Raw genomic sequence first — 21,770 nt, 5'->3', positions numbered from 1 at the left:
ATCAGCTATTTTTGAACAGTAAAAATATAATTGGATTTTGATGCCATGTTAACTAGTTTTGCAGGGGAACCCCCTCAAGGACTTCAGTGGGTGCCCAGACCCCACTTTGAGAACCACTGTGATAGAGACACGTCTCCTTTGAGCTCAAGCTCTGGGTGGCTGATAACATCAGCCACCCAGAGCACAGGCATCAAGCGCACTATGTGTGCCTTGCATTCTGCTCCACACTCCAGCCTACATCTTGGAAATGTAATGGTCAGCCTGATAAATCCTGTCTGTTCAATTTGTTGAATGACAAACAGTTCTCTATAGCTGCAGTTGAATAATAGCCATTACTCTGAAGACCAGCATAATTGGGTTTGAATACCACTGCAAATTCTAGAACCAATACAATGCTTCATTTACATAAATACAAAACTGTAAAAGAAAAAAAAAGGTTCAAATGACCAGAAGGCATGTGAAAGACAATTCAGAGCAGTAATGCAATGCCACCAAATTACCAGACCTGCTGATGTCATTCTGACTGCTAACTTCTCCCTCTATTTATGCCATACAGCACAGTGGGATATTGGCTCATATATCTCACAAAGCGCTCGGCTGTTTCATACCGATAAGAGATTTGGTATTGGGAAATTGAATACATGCCACCCTGATTTATGACAAGAGTTAAAATCCTCAGAAGCTTGGAAGAGGCCCTGCAGAACAATGTACAGGGAAATCAAGTGCCAACAGAGAGCATTACTGGCATTACTTTTTGCCTCATGGTTGGGAAAGGTGCTATCACACTTCTATTTGTTTTCATAGCACAAGGGGCTGTTGCATTAGTTGCTAGGCAACAACACCGACCGTATGAAATTACCAAAGGAAAGACAGAGGTAGTAACTGATGAGTTCCATTCTAAGATGTCAACTGAGAGATGAGTGACACCTACTCCAAAGAGATTGCTTGCCTTATGCACTGTTGAAAATGTGTGAAGCTGTTGACACTTTACCCACAAAGCAGCAAGATGTGGTGGTCATAGGCTGAGCTTCTGCTTTTCTACATGAGAAATGTGAAACATAATTTGTGACTTTAGCTCCCCAGAATGGATATTTAGCATTTTGCCCACTTTAAACATGCAGTTCAGCTCTGAATACCACTATCCTAGATAAACTGTCACAAATCTAGGATTAGAAATCACCAAAAAGTACAGTAGTGATATAATCTAAAAGTGACAAGAAAAGCCTTTGACAAGTGGATATTCCCTTGCAGATTACATCTCATATTAATATATGTACGATGTTGACTAAACAGAACCAGTACTATATATGAAACAAAACCCAACACAACAAAAATATCCATGAAAAAACAGAGCAATTATTACCTCATGCACATTATGTGCTGTTGTTTGATTGGCGCCATCTTGTGTTTGGATTATATACTACAACATTGTAATCCAGAAACATTGTACATAGCTGTAATGCCATCACCTAGTTAATTTGTCACACAGCCAATTTAAGAGGTCCAATGTGTCATCTTAGGTTAATTATGGTAGGTTGCCAGAATGATTCTCAGGACTGCCAGAGTAAACGTGTGCTGGCCCACAATAAGCTACCTGCCCTGGTGGAGAAAATGTGCTCCGAGGAGCACATTTTTCTAAGTTTGTAATGATTTCATAATGTTTCATGCACTGTTGTTTTCCCTATGACAAAAGAGGCAGGTTGTCGGTTCCAAAAAACATACATGCAATGGCAAGGACTGACCTCAGAAAGTGACAGACTAGACTTTATTGTTATTCATTTGTTGAACGTGAACTAGTCTCGCGTAGCCAGAGAACTATTCCACAATCTCCTAATGCTATACTGTATCGTCTGGAAACACACATCCCGAAAGCCGAGAAAGGAAGCCGTCATCTGCTCGTCAATCCCGTTCACGAAAATATATTGTAAAATATCTTTAAATTTCAATTTCTTATTTCAATTTCTGCTAAGCAGCAAGTTACATATCCTTTGATTATTTAGATTTATATTTAAATTTGCAAGACTGTAAAGACCAAACGATATCGCTGCATAATTTCCAGAGCTTCCGTGCTCCAGACTGTATGACGGAAGCGTTTGAAAATTGTGGGAGGCAACAGTCTGGCTCGCGAGACTAAACGTGAACAAGACAGGCAATTGAGAAGAAAGAAAAATAAAGAAAACAAAATAATTTCAATAATGGACCTCATACTAAATTTGGCCATTGGACCTCAACAAAGAGGCAAAGACTTCCAACTTTACAGACAGTCCAGTCATTGAGAGCCATCCCAAGGGTGACAAAAGGGGGCTAATCTTCAATGACATCATCTTCGTCAGTAAAACTACTGCTGAACGAGTCCAGGAATCCGCGGCTTTCAGAGTCCACGGAGATGACAGAGTTGCTGCTACTGTTCAAAGACAACACACTCTCGTTATCACTGTCGTTCAAACTGCTGATGCTCATGCTATTGCTGTGGGTACTGTCCTCATCAGGGATCACCAATGGTTCAGCGGCTGGCAAACAAAGAAAAGGAGAATGTATATATTTCATTATATAAGTGTAACATCCTGCGCCCCAAGACACCATCATTTCCTCTCAAATGTGAAGTGAAAAGTCCCTCGCATGAATTAAAAACAAAAAACAAATGGGGTCTAATAACGGCATGGCTTCATGTGGATCTCGGCTTTCATGTGGCCAATCTATTATGACATCAGTCATCTATATGATATGTGATTCCATATTTGGGCACGGTTTCAGTGTGATTCGACCACGGTCAACCATTACAAATTCATGTTAAATATTAAAAGAAATATATAAAACATATGTAAGAAAAAGTAATTGGCCTACTGACCTACCTAATGTGCACAAGAAATGTGTCACTGATCAGACCAGTTCACGAATTACACCCAGACAAAGATACTCAAGACTCACAGACAGACCCTCGAGTCTAGACATCTTTGCCTCCAACAACGCCACACAATAAAAAACACTGACACGTAGGTATAATAGACCATCGAGAAATGAAAATATTCCCTTGTCCTCCAAATAAAAAAAACATTCTTATTAATGTCATTATTATTTCATTTTTGAAACACAAACCAGCCACCCCATTATTTTTTTATGTACAACCCCCACACCAACGGCGCTAGACACCTGCTGCGCCCGCCCGTCGATATGCCGCCCCACTGTTCTATTTCCAGGTGTCAACAAAGATTATTTATATGCATCTGGGTATCCGACTATCCGTGGTGATGGCAACTCTTCTTCTACCCCGTAGCAGATTCCCAACCTGTTGTCGAATCAAGACGAGGAGAAATAGAGACATATCCAGAGTTGTATGACACACAACCCAGTAATATGCCTGGCAAGCCATAGCTCTGGATACTGACTATTCAGGTGAGAAATCAAGTTACTCAGGACACAACAAATGTACCATACTGTGCATTCTCCCTGCAGTGTGCAACTCCCATTTCCCTGTCCTTTTTATTTTAAATTTGTATGTGTTTTTTTTTTAAATGTATCTATCCAGTGATGGAATTCAGTTTTGCTCAGCATGTATTCAGCACTGTTAAGGTGAGCTCAGACTGAGTCTCGGCCACGTCTTCGGCTTCACTTCCAGCATGGCTGGGACCTGCTGTATTGCATGACAATGATATATCGTATGACAGTGACATATATAACAATGACAATAAAACACTTTGAAGATTACGTTTCCATTTATCCACATCATATACTGTAGGCCAATTTGGGGATTTGAACCAACGATCCTCAAATTGGAAGCCATTTTCTAGGGTACAAATTAATCTAAAATTGACGCACCTCTTACCTTTCCTCTCTGCGACCAAGGTCTGGCGCCTCTCTTTCATTTCAGGGCTGAGGTTTTCCACCATGCGTTCGATGCAGTTGTCAAGCGCCAGGCAGCGGGTCTGAGACTGGATTTCTCGTCGGCAGATGGGGCACTCATTTTTCTTTTTACGCCACTCCCTGATGCAGTGCATGCAAAAGCTATGAGCGCAGTTCAGGTTGACAGCCTACAAGGCAGGGAAGTCAAGACAAAAACACATCATTGCCAGTACAAAGGAAGTGTTTGTGATAATAGGGGTGACAGTCTTCAGGAGTGCCAAAAAGCAAGGACAGTTTCTGTAGGAGCATAATTAAGCAATATTACATAAGAGGGTGTGATTTGCCGTGATTATTGGCAAGACAGTTGAGGAAGAAAGTATATGGCTGCTTATATCTAACCTTTATATATGTTACCATCACATATAATACTTCTACAATACATTATGATATTTGACAGCTTGTAAGAGCCTAAATGTCTCCACTAAGCCGAATAGCTATTGTTTTGGTACAGCCTGTCTTGTTATGGTTCAGTTGTCCTTGAAGCAGCTACAGTATAACTATGATCTCTGCCCTGTGCTCGAGGCAGAACTACCGTACCACTGACATGAGTGTTAATGTACCTCTGACCATGACATCATGTACATAAAGCATAACCACCACCTAGACTATATTGTCTCGACTCCAATGTGCCTTATCGATTGCTTATTGATCCAGAATTCCACGACACAGTGATGCAGTCAGGAACGAGGTGAAGCCGAGTTCCACAAGCATCACTTGACACTTATGTGCCAATAATCACATTAAAGCCACCATGAAGTGTAATATTGCGATTATACTGTACAACAGTTGCCATCAAAATAAAACATACAAAAATATATTCATAGTGGGGCATTTCGCTCTCAAAACAACCTTTCTGCGAGTGTTATCTCTGTTATCCTGGAAATACATGGGGTCGACAAGAGACTCTGTTAGTGTTTACTCAGCCAGTGCAGACCCAACATTGAGATGGCCGTGTACTAGACAACTTTTCCCAAACTGAACACACAGAGAAACAAAACTAAACTGTTAGCTCAATCTCATTGTTGTAACTAAGTTTTTATTAATGCCAGACTAGTCTGGGAGGCATACATCCACACGGCGTAGTGTCATCAGTACCTAGGGGGCGGAGTTGCACTCGGGGGAAAACACAGATTTCCCCCAGCTGGTATAGACGGAGGGATGTGGGGTTTTCAAACTCATATGCTGTAAAAGTATACTGATCTAAAAGCAGGCGTCATGGCTTGCCAGATCACAGGCACAGAACCTTGTTGCCTCGATGCGCTGTGAGCTCATAGATCGTCAATGTTTGGTCTTTTTAGTCACATATATCTTAATAATAAGTCAACTTTTCCGAGGGCGAGTGGACGATTGTGTTCCAGCTGTCCTTCTGATGGATTTTTCTTGGCTGACAATGTCTCTATCGTCCATAAAATAGCTCTGAAAGTGATCCAAACGATCGTGTATGATGTAACTCTATGAGGCAGATCGTTCTGTTTTCCCCCGGGACAAAATCGAATGGGCGTTCCTGAGCGTTCCCGTCTATCTCCGTGTGTATCTATTGCGTCGGAGCTTGGTCAGCAGGGGCGCGGCCACTGCGTTGTGATTCAAATCAACAGCCAATGAAGAAAAGGGGGCGGGATCCACATGCAGTGGGTGTTGCATCTAAGTAGGATCGACGGGAAGCAATTTCCCCTTGAGAAATTGCCCCGGCCATTGTTGTGTACTGCTGTTTGCCTCTCGTCGGACTTTTTAGACGAGTTGCACAGACTCTAGACCGGTAAGAGGCGTGTCCGCTCAGATTCTGAGTGTAACTTACATCCCGCCCACAAATACAGGGGTTTTGGCCCAGAAGTTCCTCGCCAGAGCTGGCGAAAACTTCTGGGAACTCAGATTAATGCCAGACTTAGCTACTATGTCTGCAAACTTCCCATGCAAACTGCTAGCCTAGCCACTTAGCCGGCTCTGCTCTGCCGAGACTCCTATCTGATCAGCACAGCTGATTTTTAGCGGTGCCAACCGCTCTACGTTTGACTCTGTCTGCGTGTCCGTGGGTCCGTCCGTGTGAGCACGGGATGAGCACGGCAAAGAAGCAAACAGCTATAACTTCAGTTTGCAGCATGCCACCAAGTCCAAATTTGGTATGTGGACTTAGACCACCAATAGGGACGAGCATGAATTGATGACGTTATCAAAGAGGGGTCCAGGGACCCCCAGCGCCCGTATGAGCACGGGATGAGCACGGGATTTTAAACAGCTATAACTCCAGTTTGCAGCATGCCACCAAGTCCACATTTGGTATGTGGACTTAGACCACCAATAGGCACGAGCATGAATTGATGAAGTTATCAAAGAGGGGTCCAGGGACCCCCAGCGCCCGTATGAGCACGGGATGAGCACAGGATTTTAAACAGCTATAACTACAGTTTGCAGCATGCCACCAAGTCCACATTTGGTATGTGGACTTAGACCACCAATAGGCACGAGCATGAATTGATGAAGTTATCAAAGAGGGGTCCAGGGACCCCCAGCGCCCGTATGAGCATGGGATGAGCACGGGATTTTAAACAGCTATAACTCCAGTTTGCAGCATGCCACCAAGTCCACATTTGGTATGTGGACTTAGACCACCAATAGGGACGAGCATGAATTGCTGAAGCCCCGCCCCCTCTGTCTTCCCATTGGCTGGCCTTCAAACAGCCATAACTCAAGTTCGCAGCATGCTATGGAGTACAAATTTTGTACATGGACTAAAGCCAGCAATAGGGACTAACTGTCATTACTTAAGCCCCGCCCCCTCTGTCTGCCCATTGGCTGGGCTTTAAACAGCCATCATTCCAGTTAGCAGCATGCTACCAAGTACAAATTTGGTAAGTGGACTCAGACCACCAATAGGGACGAACTGAAATGAGTTAAGGCCCGCTTCCTTAGTTTCATTTCAGAACTGCTAGCTGTCATGCTCTTTTGAGCATGGGTAGAGAGCCTATTTCAATTGCTTGGTCGGAACCTGTTGTATAATATTAAGATAATACATTATAATTATGTTTATCTGAACATATTTTTTGCATATCTGCCGATTAAGGTTGACGAGGTACAACGTTGTATTTCTATGGTCAAAAGATCTGTGCTTGGAAAGGATGAATAAATGTGACAAATTACTGTTTTACATAAATGGACGTTTTTGTACAGAAATGGACACTTGTAATACTGTATCTTGGAATTTGATTTCAGTGCTGGTTCCTTTGCTTCTTTTATCAAGTCATCATTTCTTACTTACTGTATTTCAAGGTCCTTTTTGTTTGTTTTTGATGGAATGGATGTTACGGAATTATGATTATCTGTGTGAAACTGCAAAAACAAAACAAAAAATACTGTTTTACCTCCACGAAGAGCTCTGAGCAAATGATGCATTGAAGTTCATTCTCCAGGACCTCCGTCACTTGGGTTGCTACTTCCTCTTTCTGAGCTTGTGCTCTCTCCTGTGGGAAAAGATCAAATATAACGCTGATGAAGGCCTGAGGAGCCGAAACGTGGCCGTTTGTCGGACTGCTGCAGCGGCAAATACTTCTCCTGCGGGTGTGGGTGGTTTCTTAAGACTGTTAGCTCCGAGTCTTCACCCGTCCTTGATTCCTTAAACTACTGTCAGAGAACGCTTATCTCGGGACTTTCCTTATTTTAGTATTTCAAAAATAGGCCGCTGAGGGTAAACTACACAATTTGGAGAACAAAAACAAAATATAGCTGCAAGCAGCGATAATATGGGGCCAGGAGAGAGAAAGAGAAATGATAATTCCTTTAACAGGTCAGTTCATGAAAGTCCTTGCGGTCTTGTTTCCAATGAGGGCCTGTGAGCAATTAGGGGTTAAGAGTCTTGCTCAGGGACAAATTTCGTTTCATCGACACATTTGCTGACCTGGCCTGGAATCGTACCTGGGTCAACCAGAGCCTCTGGCTCCCTAGGCGGGCTCACTAACCACTCAGCTATGGCCGACCCTCAGAGAGAGAGAGAGAGAGAGAGAGAGAGAGAGAGAGAGAGAGAGAGAGAGAGAGAGAGAGAGAGAGAGAGAGAGAGAGAGAGAGAGAGAGAGAGAGAATAGATTGAAGAGACAGAAACATGGAAACGGAATCGATTGAAGATAGAAACGGAATAGATTGAAGAGACAGAGACATTGAAACGGAATACATTTGAAGATAGAAACGGAATAGATTGAAGAGAGAGAGAGAGCCATGGAAACGGAATAGATTGAAGATAGAAACGGAATAGATTGAAGAGAGAGAGAGAGCCATGGAAACGGAATAGATTGAGTCATGTTTTTTGCAATTCAACTTAAATGAGTCTGCATCAAGTGAGGCTTGAACCGGCAACCTTGCGATCATGAGGCACTCTTAGGTAGCTGCAACACTACCTATAGTGCTATAGCTTTGTCCAGGCTGATATCGTCTGTTGAGGATCACAAACTCTTGCCTTCTGTCATGACCCAAGCCCCTGTGAAAGTAGCCGATCTACAAGCTCACAAACCATTAAAAGTTGTCAGATTGTACATCGGCTATTTTCACAATGAAGTATGTTATACATTGAAAAAACATACTCTCATTGCTATCTGAAAAGTTGTGAGATTGTAGATCAGCTATTTTCACAATGAAGTATGTAAAAAACACTCAATTAAGTATTTCATGTTATCTTTAACAATTGCAAATGTATTCATTGATAGTCATGTTGTGTGAAATGCAACTTAGATGAAGTCTGCACCAAGTGAGGCTTGAACCTGTGACCTTGAGGTTGTGAGACATACACTTAAGCGGGACGCTATTGGACCAAGAGACAAACCTCTGAAAAAAGAGATCACACTGATCATACAGTTTCACGCAAATAGCTGAAAAATCCTGGGTTTAAGTGTTTTTCAAACTGCTCAAGATTGCGGACAACCTAAGGGCGGTGCTTACTGGTCAACGTGATAGATGTGTTCCTCATTAGTCAAGGCACATGTGTAAGCAGGTCTAATGGCTGTCGGCCAAACGAGGCATGACTTTTGCCTGTTTAAAGTTTCAATTTTCAAAAAATTGCTATAGCGCCCCCGTTTGACCAATTGGAGTAAGATTGGTTTCAGTGATATTTGGAATGGCCCTTTACATTTCTGCAAAGTTTCAAAGAATGGTAAGTCTGCATGTATGAGTTAGGGGCAGATGAATAATTGTCATAAAACTGCAATATTCATTGGCTCATTAAAGCTTCATTTTTTCACTTATGGAAGATATTTTGCAAACGTTTTTTGGTATAGGTCCAAAGTTCATGTGTAAAAAGTTTCGTGCAGATTACTCAAAAATCCCAGGAGGAGATAGGTTTTAACTGTTTTTCATATAATTCAAAATGGCGGGAGATCTAAAGGTCAGAGGTCAAAAGTCAGAGTGTGAAAGTTGTTCAGCATGAGGAGACGCATGTGTGCATCGAAGTTTCATGGCTGTAGGTGAAACAGGGCATGAGTTGTACCTGATCAAAGTTGGCATTTTTCAATTGAGTGCTATAGCGCCACCTTTTGACGAAAGATTGTGAGAATTATTTCTTGATCGTTTTTCATGACCATCTATCATATGGCCGAGTTTCATAAAAAGCGACTGCACGGTTCAGCCAGAACTGCCAAAAGTGGCAGAAGAAGAAGAAACGGAATAATGCCAATAACAATATGGGTCCATGCTGGAAGCCTGGCCCCATAAATATATAGACTACAGATGCATACCTTTGTCATTTGTAGCTCCTTATCTTTGGCCAGGAGGTCCTTGTCTTTGGCCAGCAGAACTTTCTCAAAGCCTTGTCGAGAGAGGGCCAACTCTTCCATCACTTTCTTTTGCTATCGACATTGCGAACAGATGGAAAAGATTTCAAATACGATCAAACCAAACATGGACACACAGTATGTATGTACAGTACACAGATTCTACATAAAGGTTACATACAACATTTGGCACAATTCAAATAGCATTTAAAACATTACAAACTATTGGGTGTAGATTAGAGCTCTTCACGGGTCCAAAAAAACTGACCCTAACCGAAATGGACTCCTGAAATTTGGTAAGATTTCTAGCAGTTACAGGATTTTTCTCAAATAAACGGCACCGAGCCCTAGTGGACCTGTGACCATTTGGTCAGATTCCGACTTTCTTTCTTTTCTTATGGAACCGACCCCTAATTGGACCCGTGATTTTTTTCCCGAGATCCAATTAGTTCCGATTCGTTTTTTCCCCCCGACACAGTCACCCCTTCAAAAAAGGCGCATATGAAACAAATACAAACATAAATACATAAATAGGCTATGCACAGAATGGTAGGCTATTCATTTCAAATGTGTGACAAAAAGTTTTCTTTGTATATAAATGTGGACTTTATGAAATAATAGCAGACCTATTGACCAATGACCATTTTATGATTAAAGCTTTGCTTTCAGCTCGTTGAGGACAACAGTGTCAGAGGATTGTACGCTGGTGTTTTCAAATCAGCCTGGCGGCTGGCTTGCAGTATGGTACGCATGCATTGCGTAGCTCAACTTTTTTTTGTTGCGCTGCAGTAATCTGATCCTAAACCAGCCTAAAACATCGCACAAGTTGAACAGCACTTCATTGCGTTTCTCTCCTGGTCAGTGCAGCGTGCCGCACCCACAGTCACACAGTAGTACGGGTCTTCTCGTACCCACTCGGGTATGACACATAATGATACACAGACCCGAGTTCCGAGGTAATAGAACCGATACCGAGTGATTTTGATCAAATATGGATCCGACCTGTACGGGTCTTGGGTCCTGTCGGGTATTTTCGGAATCGGGTGACTCGTGAAGAGCTCTAGTGTAGTGTCATATATTAGATCACTAACTCAATATCTGACAACATTGCAATTGTCACAGAAAACAAGGTGAATTATTGATTAGCGCATTGCCAAAAATACCTTCTTAACTATTTATTGTATAAATATGAGACTATTGCATTTGAAATCTTGTCTCAAGGACACTGAGGACAAAGTCATCTGTCAATGAACCACAGCTCAACTATGCACATCTTGCCTCTGTATAAGATAATACTTCAGTCATCTACATCAACTGAAGCAGATATGCTAGGATGCACAGCAATGACATGGTGAACCAACCAACTCTGTACGTTTAAGTTATCTAATAAGATGAAAATCAACACAGTACAACATGTATGCTATTTTCAGTTTACCTCCCGCAAGGCATCTTCTAGCTTTTTTTTCATAACGTCCTCTTCCTGTTGTGTTTTCTCCTTTGCCTGTGAACAAAAATACAAATTAAAGTACATTTAATGTCTACTGGATATAAATGTAATGTCTACTGGATATAAAACATGCCACACTGATATGGGTTATAATGGTTTCACTGTGGAAATGAAATGCTACGTGTGCATTGTTTTCTTATGTTTAAGGCAAAATATAAGACACAAATCCACAAGGATCCAGATGAATAAACAACAGCCATTAAAGAAGGAGTTCACCCAAAAAATGACTTATTTTCTATCAATTGAACACCCTATGAAGCCTTGAATCCATGGATTATTTTTGTTTTTGTCGCATTCCTAAGCTAATAATTTGATTCCCGTTTCCTACCGGCTAATGTATCGACACAAAGTAGATTATTTGTGTCTCCTACCGGAAATACACACAGTCATCAAATTATTGTCTTAGGAATGCCACAAAAACAAAAATAAATCCATGAAATCAAGGCTTCATGGGGTGTGTAATTGATAGAAAATAAGTAATTTTTGGGGTAAACTCCTCCTTTAAGACCATTCACACATTCAGACTCTGTAAAGAACGTTCCCCCATTTACTTGGATGACAGTTCTGGATTCAAAAGGATTTTTTTTAAACAGATATCACTCTAAGCATACATAGCGTACAAAGCGTGTGACATACATTCTGCAAAAAAGTAAAGAGATTCAAATCAGACGGTTAGTAAAAACGCTCTAAATCGCTGGCAAGGGTAGCTATAGACAATGTTTTAACTCTGGCAGTTAAAGAGTTAACTTTTTGACTGCCACAAATAACACATCGTTTGCCACGCCACTGCCAGCGATTTTCGAGTGATTTTACAAAAAACAAATCATGGAATATTTTCTGTGATCGCCGTAGCCTCATTACACACACGGGGGCCTCGTAGAATCGGTCGTAGAATGTCCGGTCGTGGTAATCTGTTGCATAGTTTTGGCCAGTTGAATGTGGCATGTTTGTAACACAAACAACAACAGGAACGGAGATAAAGCCTCACCTCCATCTGTTTTGTTGTCTCACTGAACGACCTCTCCAACGTCTCCATCTTGCGCATCTTGGTTGTGAGTGTCTGTAACTTCTTCTGCAGCACCCTGAACTGCTCCTCTCTGACTGGGTCACCTTGCTGTGGCTCTCCCTTCAGTGATGCTACCTGCTTCTGGGTGTCACCGACCTGCTCCCGCAGCATCAGGATGTTCTTGCTGAACCTACAATCAGACATTATGAGTTCCACTAACACGCCCATATAAGATATAAGGTGTGAGGAAATTAATAAAGGGTCAATAAAATGTATACGTGTGACATTTTGCAAGCTTGGCTCCGCCTTTCAGCGGTTACAATGAATTAACTCTTTAAGACCGTGAACGCATCTGTCATTTAAGATTTATTTGGCTATTGAAAAATAGCAGATCTACAAGCTTGTGTGCTATGAGCTTGTAGATCTGCTATTTATTTTTTGAATCGTGAAAATGTATGCAATTCTTTCAATATATGTTTTTAAAAGCAAACATTTTTACTCAAATCTTTGCTTCTGAAGGGTCCCTGAAACAAAATATATATATCAGTGGTTCTAAAACTTTTGCATGTCAAGGACTCCCAAAATTATGTATTTGGCCGCGGACCCCCATCTGATTTTTTTTTCCCCAGGGACCCCCAGAAGCAAAGATTTGAGTTACAAATGTTGTTAATGTTAATTTTTGAATAAATATTTGAAGTTTTTCAGAAAACTTAGGTCAGGATTTAGAAGGCGTTTTTAGAATCGGCCTCAGGTTTAAATGGGTTAAGCAACCCTACTGCCAGGTCCAATATTTATGAGAGAATTAGAAAGTTTGATATACCTCTGCAAACTGTCCAAACCACAAGGATCGCTCGTGCCTTCCGAGCGTACATCTACTCTGTGAACATGTGTGCTTGAGCAAGAGACCTCTGGTTGTTTTGTTCTGGCCCTCGCTTGGTCTTCCACTACTACGCAAGACTGGTCAGGTGAATTGTCTGGGGTAGAGCGTCGATAGTGCTTGGGCTTAGATGAGGTGGAAGGCTCAGTTTCATCTATAATGTTATTGAATTTTCTCTTAGTCCTCTTGAGTATGGAGGGTGCATTCTCACTGGATACCTTTGCAAGGTATGGTGTAACGTCTTTCTTTGGGAGACAACTAAGAATGTACTCATAGTCGATGGTGTCATTTATTGGAACACCAAGTTGTAGTGTGTCCCCAATCTGTAGGTGATGTGGTTTCTCAGCAGGTATGCGCTTTCCATTCACCCAAACACCATTAAGACTCTGGGGAAAGTAAGCAACATTGCATTAATTTAATGGGTGCACTTGATAGGGTCTGCTATTAAGTTGAGCAAACACTAAATGAGATACCTTCCGGTCAGTCACTGTCCATTGCCCATCTTCCCTCTGTTTGAAAACGCAGTGCAGTCTGGAGATCATCAGGGGGTTGGTTGGAGATAGAAGTTGGTAGGTGACATTCAGACCACGTCCAACAGTTATCTGTCCAATAACAAAAAGCAAATAAATAAATGGTGCCACTTAACCACTTAAACCATGCCTTACAGTTATAAGAACTATAAAACAAAATACGCGGCAAAGTAATATAAACATTAATTTAACGAAAGCAAGCTGTGGTATTGATACCTCTGTGTTGTCGAACAAGCAAAGCCAATCAAAATCTCCTCCGACTCGTTTCAGACACCACACTTCTTCACGTTCACAGTTCTCATCCTCATCGGCCACAGAGGAATTAGACGCCACGACGTCCATTTTTACCTCATTCTATAACTAACTATTAGAGAAATTGTTTATTGTTAAAGAGTGTTTTCAGCTAATACTGCTAACGCTAACAGTAAACACGCTCAGCTAAGTTGTGATGATACGCTCTGGTTGATGTTTGGTAGAACGACTGCCATGTTGTTTGCAGTGTATTGCCACATGTTGTGAGAGAAATAAGCAACCAGGTCTAGGAAAACAAGCCCAAAAGAAGCAATTTAGGCAACATGAGCAGTTTAAACGTGGCTTATAAACGGATTTGAAAATAGCCTATCAACACAAATAGCAGCTTGTAGATCTACTGTTTTTAAAAACTCTTTAAATAAAATGTGGAATATATTTGAAACATTCTAACGACACAAATTCTCCATAGGGCACTAAACATTTTCATTTTCATATTTGAGTATTTGAAAAAATAATTAAAACATTTGAAGCAAACCTAAATAAGCAAGTACACTTTAGAAAAAAAGCCCCAAACACCGCAACCCGCAACTACCATTGTTTACAAGCAACTTTACAGAAGAAGCCCAAAGTCGCTTATAATAAGCTGACATGGCAACACTGGTTGTTAGTTATGCTGTTTGTCTCGCGAGAATGTCGTTTGGGCGCTATTGATTGAGTTTCTCAGTTGAGGCGCTAGAAGTATGGTTCTTTACAAATGGAGAATTAACATTTTACATTCAAATGACCAACATAAATGCAAAGGGTTGTATTATATAAATGTATTTGACATTAAATATTACTTATACACACAACATTCGACATAGACAGTAAGACAGGGTGGGGGTAAACTAATTTACTTACAAAGTAATCGCGCCATAACCTCGCATCAGTGCTCAGATCCGGTCAAGAGCCCGCCTACTATATCTGCTCATTAGTACACAACGCAGGCAGCCACATAGACCGTTTCCCTATCCGTTCTGGGCCGGATCTCCAACCTGCAAAGTGAATTGATCCCAGTAGTATCCTCCCCTGGAAATCTACAAATAGTGAAAATAGCCAGTCTACAAGCTTGTCACTTTATTTATGGACATTATTATTGTCATATCTGAGAGATACATTTTTAAAAATCTTTTGGGGGAAATAAATGTTTTTGAGTCCGTGACCCAAAAATGTCCGTGCCCCGTCCATCCGGACGACGCCTTTATGGAAAACGTTCGCAACCTGTAGATAGTAGGCGGGACTTCCTTTCTTCTGCCGGATACGTCATTCGGGTGAGCAACAGGGGTGCCATGTCCACTTATTATAAGCGAATTTGGGGTTGTTTTTCTGTAAAGTTGCTTGTAAATATTGGTAGTTGCGCCGCGCGGGTTGCGGTTTGTTGGACTTGTTTCTAAAAAGTGTAGTTGCTTATTTGGGGCTTGCTTCCTATAATGTTGTTTAAACCAGTGGTTGTCAAGGACCCCCAAATTAATATGTGTATGTGTTTGTCTGCAGACCCCCATCTGAACATATTTTATACCAGGGGCTTGATTTGATTTGGGAGATTTGTGTTGCTAAAATGTATTTTTTTTAAATTAAAATACATTCCTTATCAGGAATAACCCCTTGAGATGTAGCATCTCGTTTTCGAGGGGGTCCTTGCATGCTGACACATGATACAATGTATACACACATTTTCAACAAAATAGCAACCAAATCAACCAAATAATATCAAATATGACAAAACAAGTAAACAAACAAGACAGATGACAGGGCACAAATAACAAAACAAAACAAACAAACAAACAAACAAAACAGCAGAACTAAATTGCTCATGTGGCTTCTTTTGGGCTTGTTTCTCTCGCAAAACCTGGCAACACTGGTGAGCAAGCAGGCAGAATAGAAGGGCTTGGTAGGGGGGGGGGGTGATCACATCATCGTCACATTCACCGGTTGATCAGACAGACAGTAGCTACTACCTGAGTACCGACGATGCAGCGGTGGCTGTAGAACCAGAGATCCACCGGCGATGCTTACCTGAGAGAGAGAGACAGTGAGAGAGATAGAGAGAGAGAGAGGGAGCCGCCTGTTGCTGTCACCGCCCTGTGTGTGAAAATGTCCGATGTCAACAAGACCATCCAGAAATGGCATGCGAGTTTTAGAAAAGGCACTGACTTTGACTCCTGGGGACAGTTAGTGGAGGCTATAGATGAGTACCAAATGTAAGTTGCAATCAACATGATGTGTATCATAACACTCTCTGCAACTGGTATTATAGGCATGATGGTGCTTCTGTTTATCTATGGATACCCGTTGAATTGTGCAGGCAAATGGCCAGTAAGGAAACAGATAATGCATGATGATCATTTTCACCAAGTTGTCTTCTAGTCAGTTAATAAATAATGAACCTTACCCACCCATGGCTTATGTGGCAGGGGGGTGATGATACCCACACAATGCAAGTACCCTGTGTACCGGTCAACTTCATTCACAGTCGTGTACTTCCAGTGGAGTTCTCAATGGACAACATGGCCTGTTTTGGAAAATATGTCTAGTCTAGTGCCATCAGGAGTCATGCAGTACACGAATAGGCCACATTTTCTGAATATTGAGAAATAGCGAGCCACACCCTCTCATTGTTATGGGTGGGGTCTACATCTCTCTAGTGAAGAATGTCTTGCAGTCAGATAAAGTAGTAACTATACATACACAACCAAGCAGTGATCTAGTGTGCCAACTAACTGTCTAACTAACTAGCTCCTCTGTTAACACAAATGCCAAAACAATGTCTACAATGTTGAGCCCTGTGCCTGCTCACTGTGAACGGGAGAGGGCGTCAAAGTACATTGTCACCCCACGTCAGATTCCCAAGCTTTTAATAATAGGACTTGCGTTGTACTTTCTAACCATGTACCTTTAACTCTGCTTCACCTAGACTAGCTCGACATTTACAGAAAGAGGTCCAGTCAACAAATTCATCTGACTTCACTGAGGATCAAAAGGTAACTACATTACCTTAAGTGACATGTCATTAAAACAGAACACGTAGATACTTGTGTATTTTTCATATTCTAAGCACTGGTTTATTTGCCTCTTTTAGAAAACATTAGGGAAGTTTGCAACATGCTTGGAGTTAAGAAGTGCAAGTTTGCAGGTTTGTATGTCACAGTATTCCCTTTTAACCCAACCAGTCAACCAATGGCACACTGCTGTGGTGGATTGTTACAGTATAGTGAAAATAAATAGCCCTTTACTGTCTCATTAGATCTGTATAAACTAAAGTAAACGATAGAAAATAGACATTATAAACGGTTGTTTATCATATGCCTCACTTTGAATATTCAGCAAGTTTGTTTTTGGTGACTTTGATTACATTGGATAGCTCTTGTCCAAATGCACAGGTTTGAGGTCTTTGAATTGACTTGTTTTTGTCCAAAGATGTAGGCTATTTATTGTGTCCTTTGTCTCCTCCTTCACAGTGCACACAGTCAAATGAGGAGTTCAAGCTAGAAGACCTGAAGAAACTGGAACCCAGTAAGTATACTGGATAAGACTAAACTCTCACAATATTAATACCTCCATCACCATTGTACTTTATGTCCATCCATTTTATTTGCTAAGGGTTGTCTCCTTTTGCCAATAGTTATTCAAAATATACAGACCTACAACAAAGACTTTCCTTTTGATGTCCAACCAGTGCCATTGAGGTAACGGGCAACTCATTTCCATTATAGCTGACTGCATAATCTTGTCTGTCTCTGTTGAGCACAAAGCTACTTTTAGGTGTGATGTGAATAAAGCCTGTCATCCCCTTTTGTCAGGAAAATCCTCGCTCCAGGGGAGGAGGAGAACCTTGAGCTGGAAGAGGAGGAGGATGCTGCAGGAGGAGCAGGGTCTCCGGAAGCATTCCCCTCCAGAGTGCCGGGTACTGCGCTGCATTTCTGCCCAACACAGACCATCAGATGGCTCTTTTCCACTACAAAGAACTGAGCAAACTGAGTATTTCCATACACTACGGCTCGGTTTCAGATGAGGTTCTCAGAAACGGCTCAGGGGGTGGTATTAACCCTGAGATCCAGGAAGTCAGAATTTATACTAGTTCTAAAATAGCGAAAATAGTAGCTTGCAACGCGTCACAGTGCAACACGCTGTGAACTTGTAGATCTGATATTTTTGCTGGTTGGTGGTTCTGGTTATTATGGAAACATAAACAAGGAACCATCACAGAACTTCACGGGTTCTGGAAAGTTCGTATTATGGAAGGTTCAGGGTTACACTTTGTAGCTGAAAAGAGCCAAGAGAGAACCAACTCTTTATTGGATGTTTTTTTTCTCCACGTTGTTGTTTTGGAGGGCTGTTTGTGTTTGATTGTTATGCGTGTCTGTGTCTCCTTTGTTCTCTTTGTCGGTGTCGGTGCTGTGCATGGCTTCATCACTTACCTCCGCCTGCTTCATTTACAGCTTTGCAAGGTATGGCTTTTCTCTGAGCAACGTCTACCATTAGTCTGCCGTTTCATGATATGATTTGGGTTTTGTAGCTTTAGAATCACAATCACAATAGAAATATACAGTATGAACTCTAGCTTGCAGAACAGACAAAGTTTAAAAAAAGTTTAATAGCAGTTATGAATATATATATTTTTAAGTGTCTGATATTTGTTGATAATCCAAATAACTGTAATTTACAATGTCTAAGGAATGTGTTCTGCTATGCACACATTATTAGGTTGTCATTTTCAAGGATGTTTATGGGTTGTCTTTAATCTCTGTCCTCTACAGGTACATTATTGCCTCGACTACCTTCAGAGCCTGGGATGACACTACTCACAATAAAGATTGAGAAAATTGGGTTGAAGGATGCTGGGCAATGCATCGATCCTTACATAACCATTAGTGTGAAAGGTACTGTTTTCACTCTCTGCACTTTGCACATACAGTATGTAATGTTTAGGTTAATGTGTACTTCATCGAAAAACGGTTGCTGTTGATGCTAATGAATGACACTTGTCAAAAGGATTGTACAAGAATATCTTAGTTAATGTTTGATGATCCCTGAAATGGTGTAATGGTTAACCACTTAAACCCTTAGTAAAACATACCTGAGTTGGCTCTGTACTTCGGCTTGTTTCCTTCATCAAATCCTTTTGACATAAATAGCTGATATTCAAGCTATTTCGCAACACGTTGTGAGCTTGTGGATCGGCTATTTCTGGCGAATGTAGGAGGAGCAGTGGGCACTATTGATGCAGTGCCCGGGGAGCAGTAAGTACAGTATCTTGCTCAGAGACACTTCGACGCAGGCCGGGGGCAAACTGTCAACCTTCCGGTCCACAGATGGCCTGAGTCTCTACCCACTCAGCTATGCCCCCCCCCCCCCACACACACACACACACACACACACACAGGTTTTACAGTATTGTGCATTACAGAGTTGTTCTTACCAAAAATATCTTTTGTACAGAAACTGTGTGTCTATTTTCTGTCCTCTCAGACTTGAATGGTGTAGATGTGGACCCAGTGCAGGACACTCCCGTGGCCAGCAGAAAGGAAGACACCTACATTCACTTCAGCATGGATGTGGAGATCCAAAGACATGTGGAGAGACTACCTAAAGGTACTATAAGCCCTGTAACATACAGTAGTGTATCATAACATTTACACATAAATACTCTTAACAGACACATATAGGGTAAGTGCCAACATTACAAATGACATAATTCAAGAGAATTTTCATAGCCATGTCATGTTAAAGTTTTCAGTCAGCAGTACAAAAAGCTATTTATTCAATGAAATCAACTTCCAGGGGCAGCTATCTTCTTTGAATTCAAGCACTACAAACCCAAGAAGAGGTTTACCAGCACAAAATGTTTTGCCTTCATGGAAATGGATGAGATCAAACCTGGTCCCATTGTAATTGAGCTGTAAGTCAGTCATTAAAATGCATCTCAGTCTGAATATTTCATTGGGTTCAGTTGGGCCATTGCAATTGTGAAACTTTGTGAATCTTCATTCTTGAACATCAGGTACAAGAAGCCCACTGACTTTAAGAGGAAGAAACTGCAGCTGCTGACCAAGAAACCACTTTTTCTCCATCTTCACCAGACTTTGCACAGGGACTGCTAAAGATAGTCACATGGATGGAGCAGGTCATGACCATTAAAGCGCCTCCTTCAATAGCTGTAACTGTTGCCCGCTTTATCATCCAGCAAAGTCATCCCACCTCGACTCAGTCTGCAATAGTAAACTACAAGAATTAAAAGAAGAGAGGATTTAAGCCTATCATCAGCACATCATCTCAGACTAGCACACTATTTTGCAATTGGGTTGGCCATTTTTTAAGTACAACACGTTGGTGCTGTTGCAGAAAATCTCTTTTAACCTTTTTTTTTTACATGAAGTTTTATATTGGTCTTCATGAAATATGATTAAACCACTGGCAAACCACTTGATCTCTAGTCTTCCTTAGCTGTGGTTTTGGAAACGAAGGGAAAGCAACTAGCAAAGTGTTTTTTGAAGTTACTGCAGCTGTATCATTTCAGTCGAGTCTGGGTTATAGACATTGGGGAACTGACTCTTAAGCCCCGGTTGATTTGAGTGGAGCTGTTCAGTCACTCTACTAGCTAACTCCCAGGCGTGAATGTACATAATTATAAGAATGGGATACAAAGTGGGGCTGAGAGAAAGCATGCATGCTCAGCCAAGCATTTCCTTGGATCCAAGATCCAATCTTTGGTCAGAGAGACCCAATGACAACTGTAGTAGTCGCAGCATTGGATTTAGCAATGGGTTCGTAAGTGTAAGTGGTATCATTCTGTCTTTGTGCCAAATTTACAACACACAGTGCCCTGACATGATCAAATGTTTCTACATACTACCCGATGAGCACGCTTTTTCATGTTTATAAAAGATTCTGGTTCAATACTATCGACTGAGAATCCTTTAAATGTCAGTTTGTGTCCTAGTTAATATTTGTTTCAGCAAATATTACATGATACAGGAACAATAAATTGCCCATATTTATACGATTGGAACGATCACTATGTATTGACTTTGGTATGAAATTAGTTTGCCTATGAATGTGTGGGTACTAACATGTATGCAACAATTGCAACATGGTGGTCAGCACACTGTAGATACTCGTATTGTTTGCAGTGTGCGCATTTGGTTACACAACAAAATGGCCATAAAGGATTGCTACAGATGTTTTTAAACTTAATTTCTGTCTGCATCAAAATAAGACATTTTGGAACAGCAGTGTTTCCAATAACACTAGATCAATGGTTATGTGGATAGCATGTTGAGAATTTGCAGTCAAACACAGCCAGAAGTGTATTAATGGAATGAATGTCTTAACGGTTTGCCGTTCTCTCTGAGAAATGTGATATTTTGTTTTGAAATGTCATCCTGTTATAAGGGCTTTTAAAAAAGAAAATTAGGTTGCATTTTAAACATGTTTACAGTCATACCCTGCAGATTTCTTTTTATTTCCTAAACTATTCTCTGCATTGTAATATTTGATTTCTTTTGTTTTATATTTTATTTTTGTAATGTCAGGATATCAAAGTGTGTAAATTAATTCTGAAGAAACACTAACTGATGTCTATAACTATGTATGTACTGTATGTGCGTGACAGGATATGGACTGAGAATTGGCTATGGGAACAGTATTTTGATTTGTGTCACATTGAGGAAAAAAAAATGTTTCAGATATTTACACTGCTTTCATTTCTAATAAACTACAAATGGTTGCTGACAAGGCTCGTCACTTGATCTATAGCTAGACCCATTCTGATACAATAGCCCATTTCACATACATTTTGGAATGGTTAGAATACCTTTTGTAACAACAGGACAAACCAGCAAACACTGGGTGGCACTCTACAGCAAGATGGGACAAGGGCAACTCAACCCAGGAGGCAAGTCTTTATGAATCT

The 21,770-nt window shown here is 41.1% G+C and overlaps 2 protein-coding genes across 3 annotated transcripts; one reads left to right on the top strand and one right to left on the bottom strand.

The window, feature by feature from the left end:
* Positions 1-1,730: 1,730 nt before the first annotated feature.
* Positions 1,731-14,056, bottom strand: rnf8 (ring finger protein 8, E3 ubiquitin protein ligase). Of its 2 annotated transcripts, none has more exons than XM_084082483.1 (9): positions 13,784-14,056; positions 13,511-13,639; positions 12,981-13,423; positions 12,143-12,350; positions 11,083-11,148; positions 9,612-9,722; positions 7,257-7,355; positions 3,824-4,028; positions 1,731-2,510 (listed from the first exon to the last, which is right to left on the bottom strand). In XM_084082483.1, the coding sequence occupies exons 1-9, from the start codon at positions 13,907-13,909 to the stop codon at positions 2,305-2,307; spliced, it is 1,593 nt and encodes a 530-aa protein (XP_083938609.1). In that variant the 5' UTR covers positions 13,910-14,056; the 3' UTR covers positions 1,731-2,304. The 2 variants fall into 2 exon arrangements, with proteins under 2 accessions (XP_083938609.1, XP_083938610.1); XM_084082484.1 differs by having other exon boundaries at positions 2,379-2,510; positions 3,817-4,028.
* Positions 14,057-15,731: 1,675 nt separating this feature from the next.
* Positions 15,732-21,584, top strand: aida (axin interactor, dorsalization associated). The gene is made up of 10 exons (XM_084082896.1): positions 15,732-16,059; positions 16,773-16,839; positions 16,938-16,991; positions 17,317-17,371; positions 17,481-17,544; positions 17,659-17,762; positions 18,616-18,738; positions 19,328-19,450; positions 19,640-19,757; positions 19,860-21,584. The coding sequence occupies exons 1-10, from the start codon at positions 15,953-15,955 to the stop codon at positions 19,957-19,959; spliced, it is 915 nt and encodes a 304-aa protein (XP_083939022.1). The 5' UTR covers positions 15,732-15,952; the 3' UTR covers positions 19,960-21,584.
* The last annotated feature ends 186 nt before the right edge of the window (positions 21,585-21,770 follow it).

This window comes from Gymnoscopelus microlampas (assembly GCF_963454915.1).
Source record: "Gymnoscopelus microlampas genome assembly, chromosome: 16".
NCBI lineage: Eukaryota > Metazoa > Chordata > Actinopteri > Myctophiformes > Myctophidae > Gymnoscopelus > Gymnoscopelus microlampas.
Note: the sequence above shows the minus strand (reverse complement) of the source record. Positions and strands in the feature narration are given on the sequence as shown.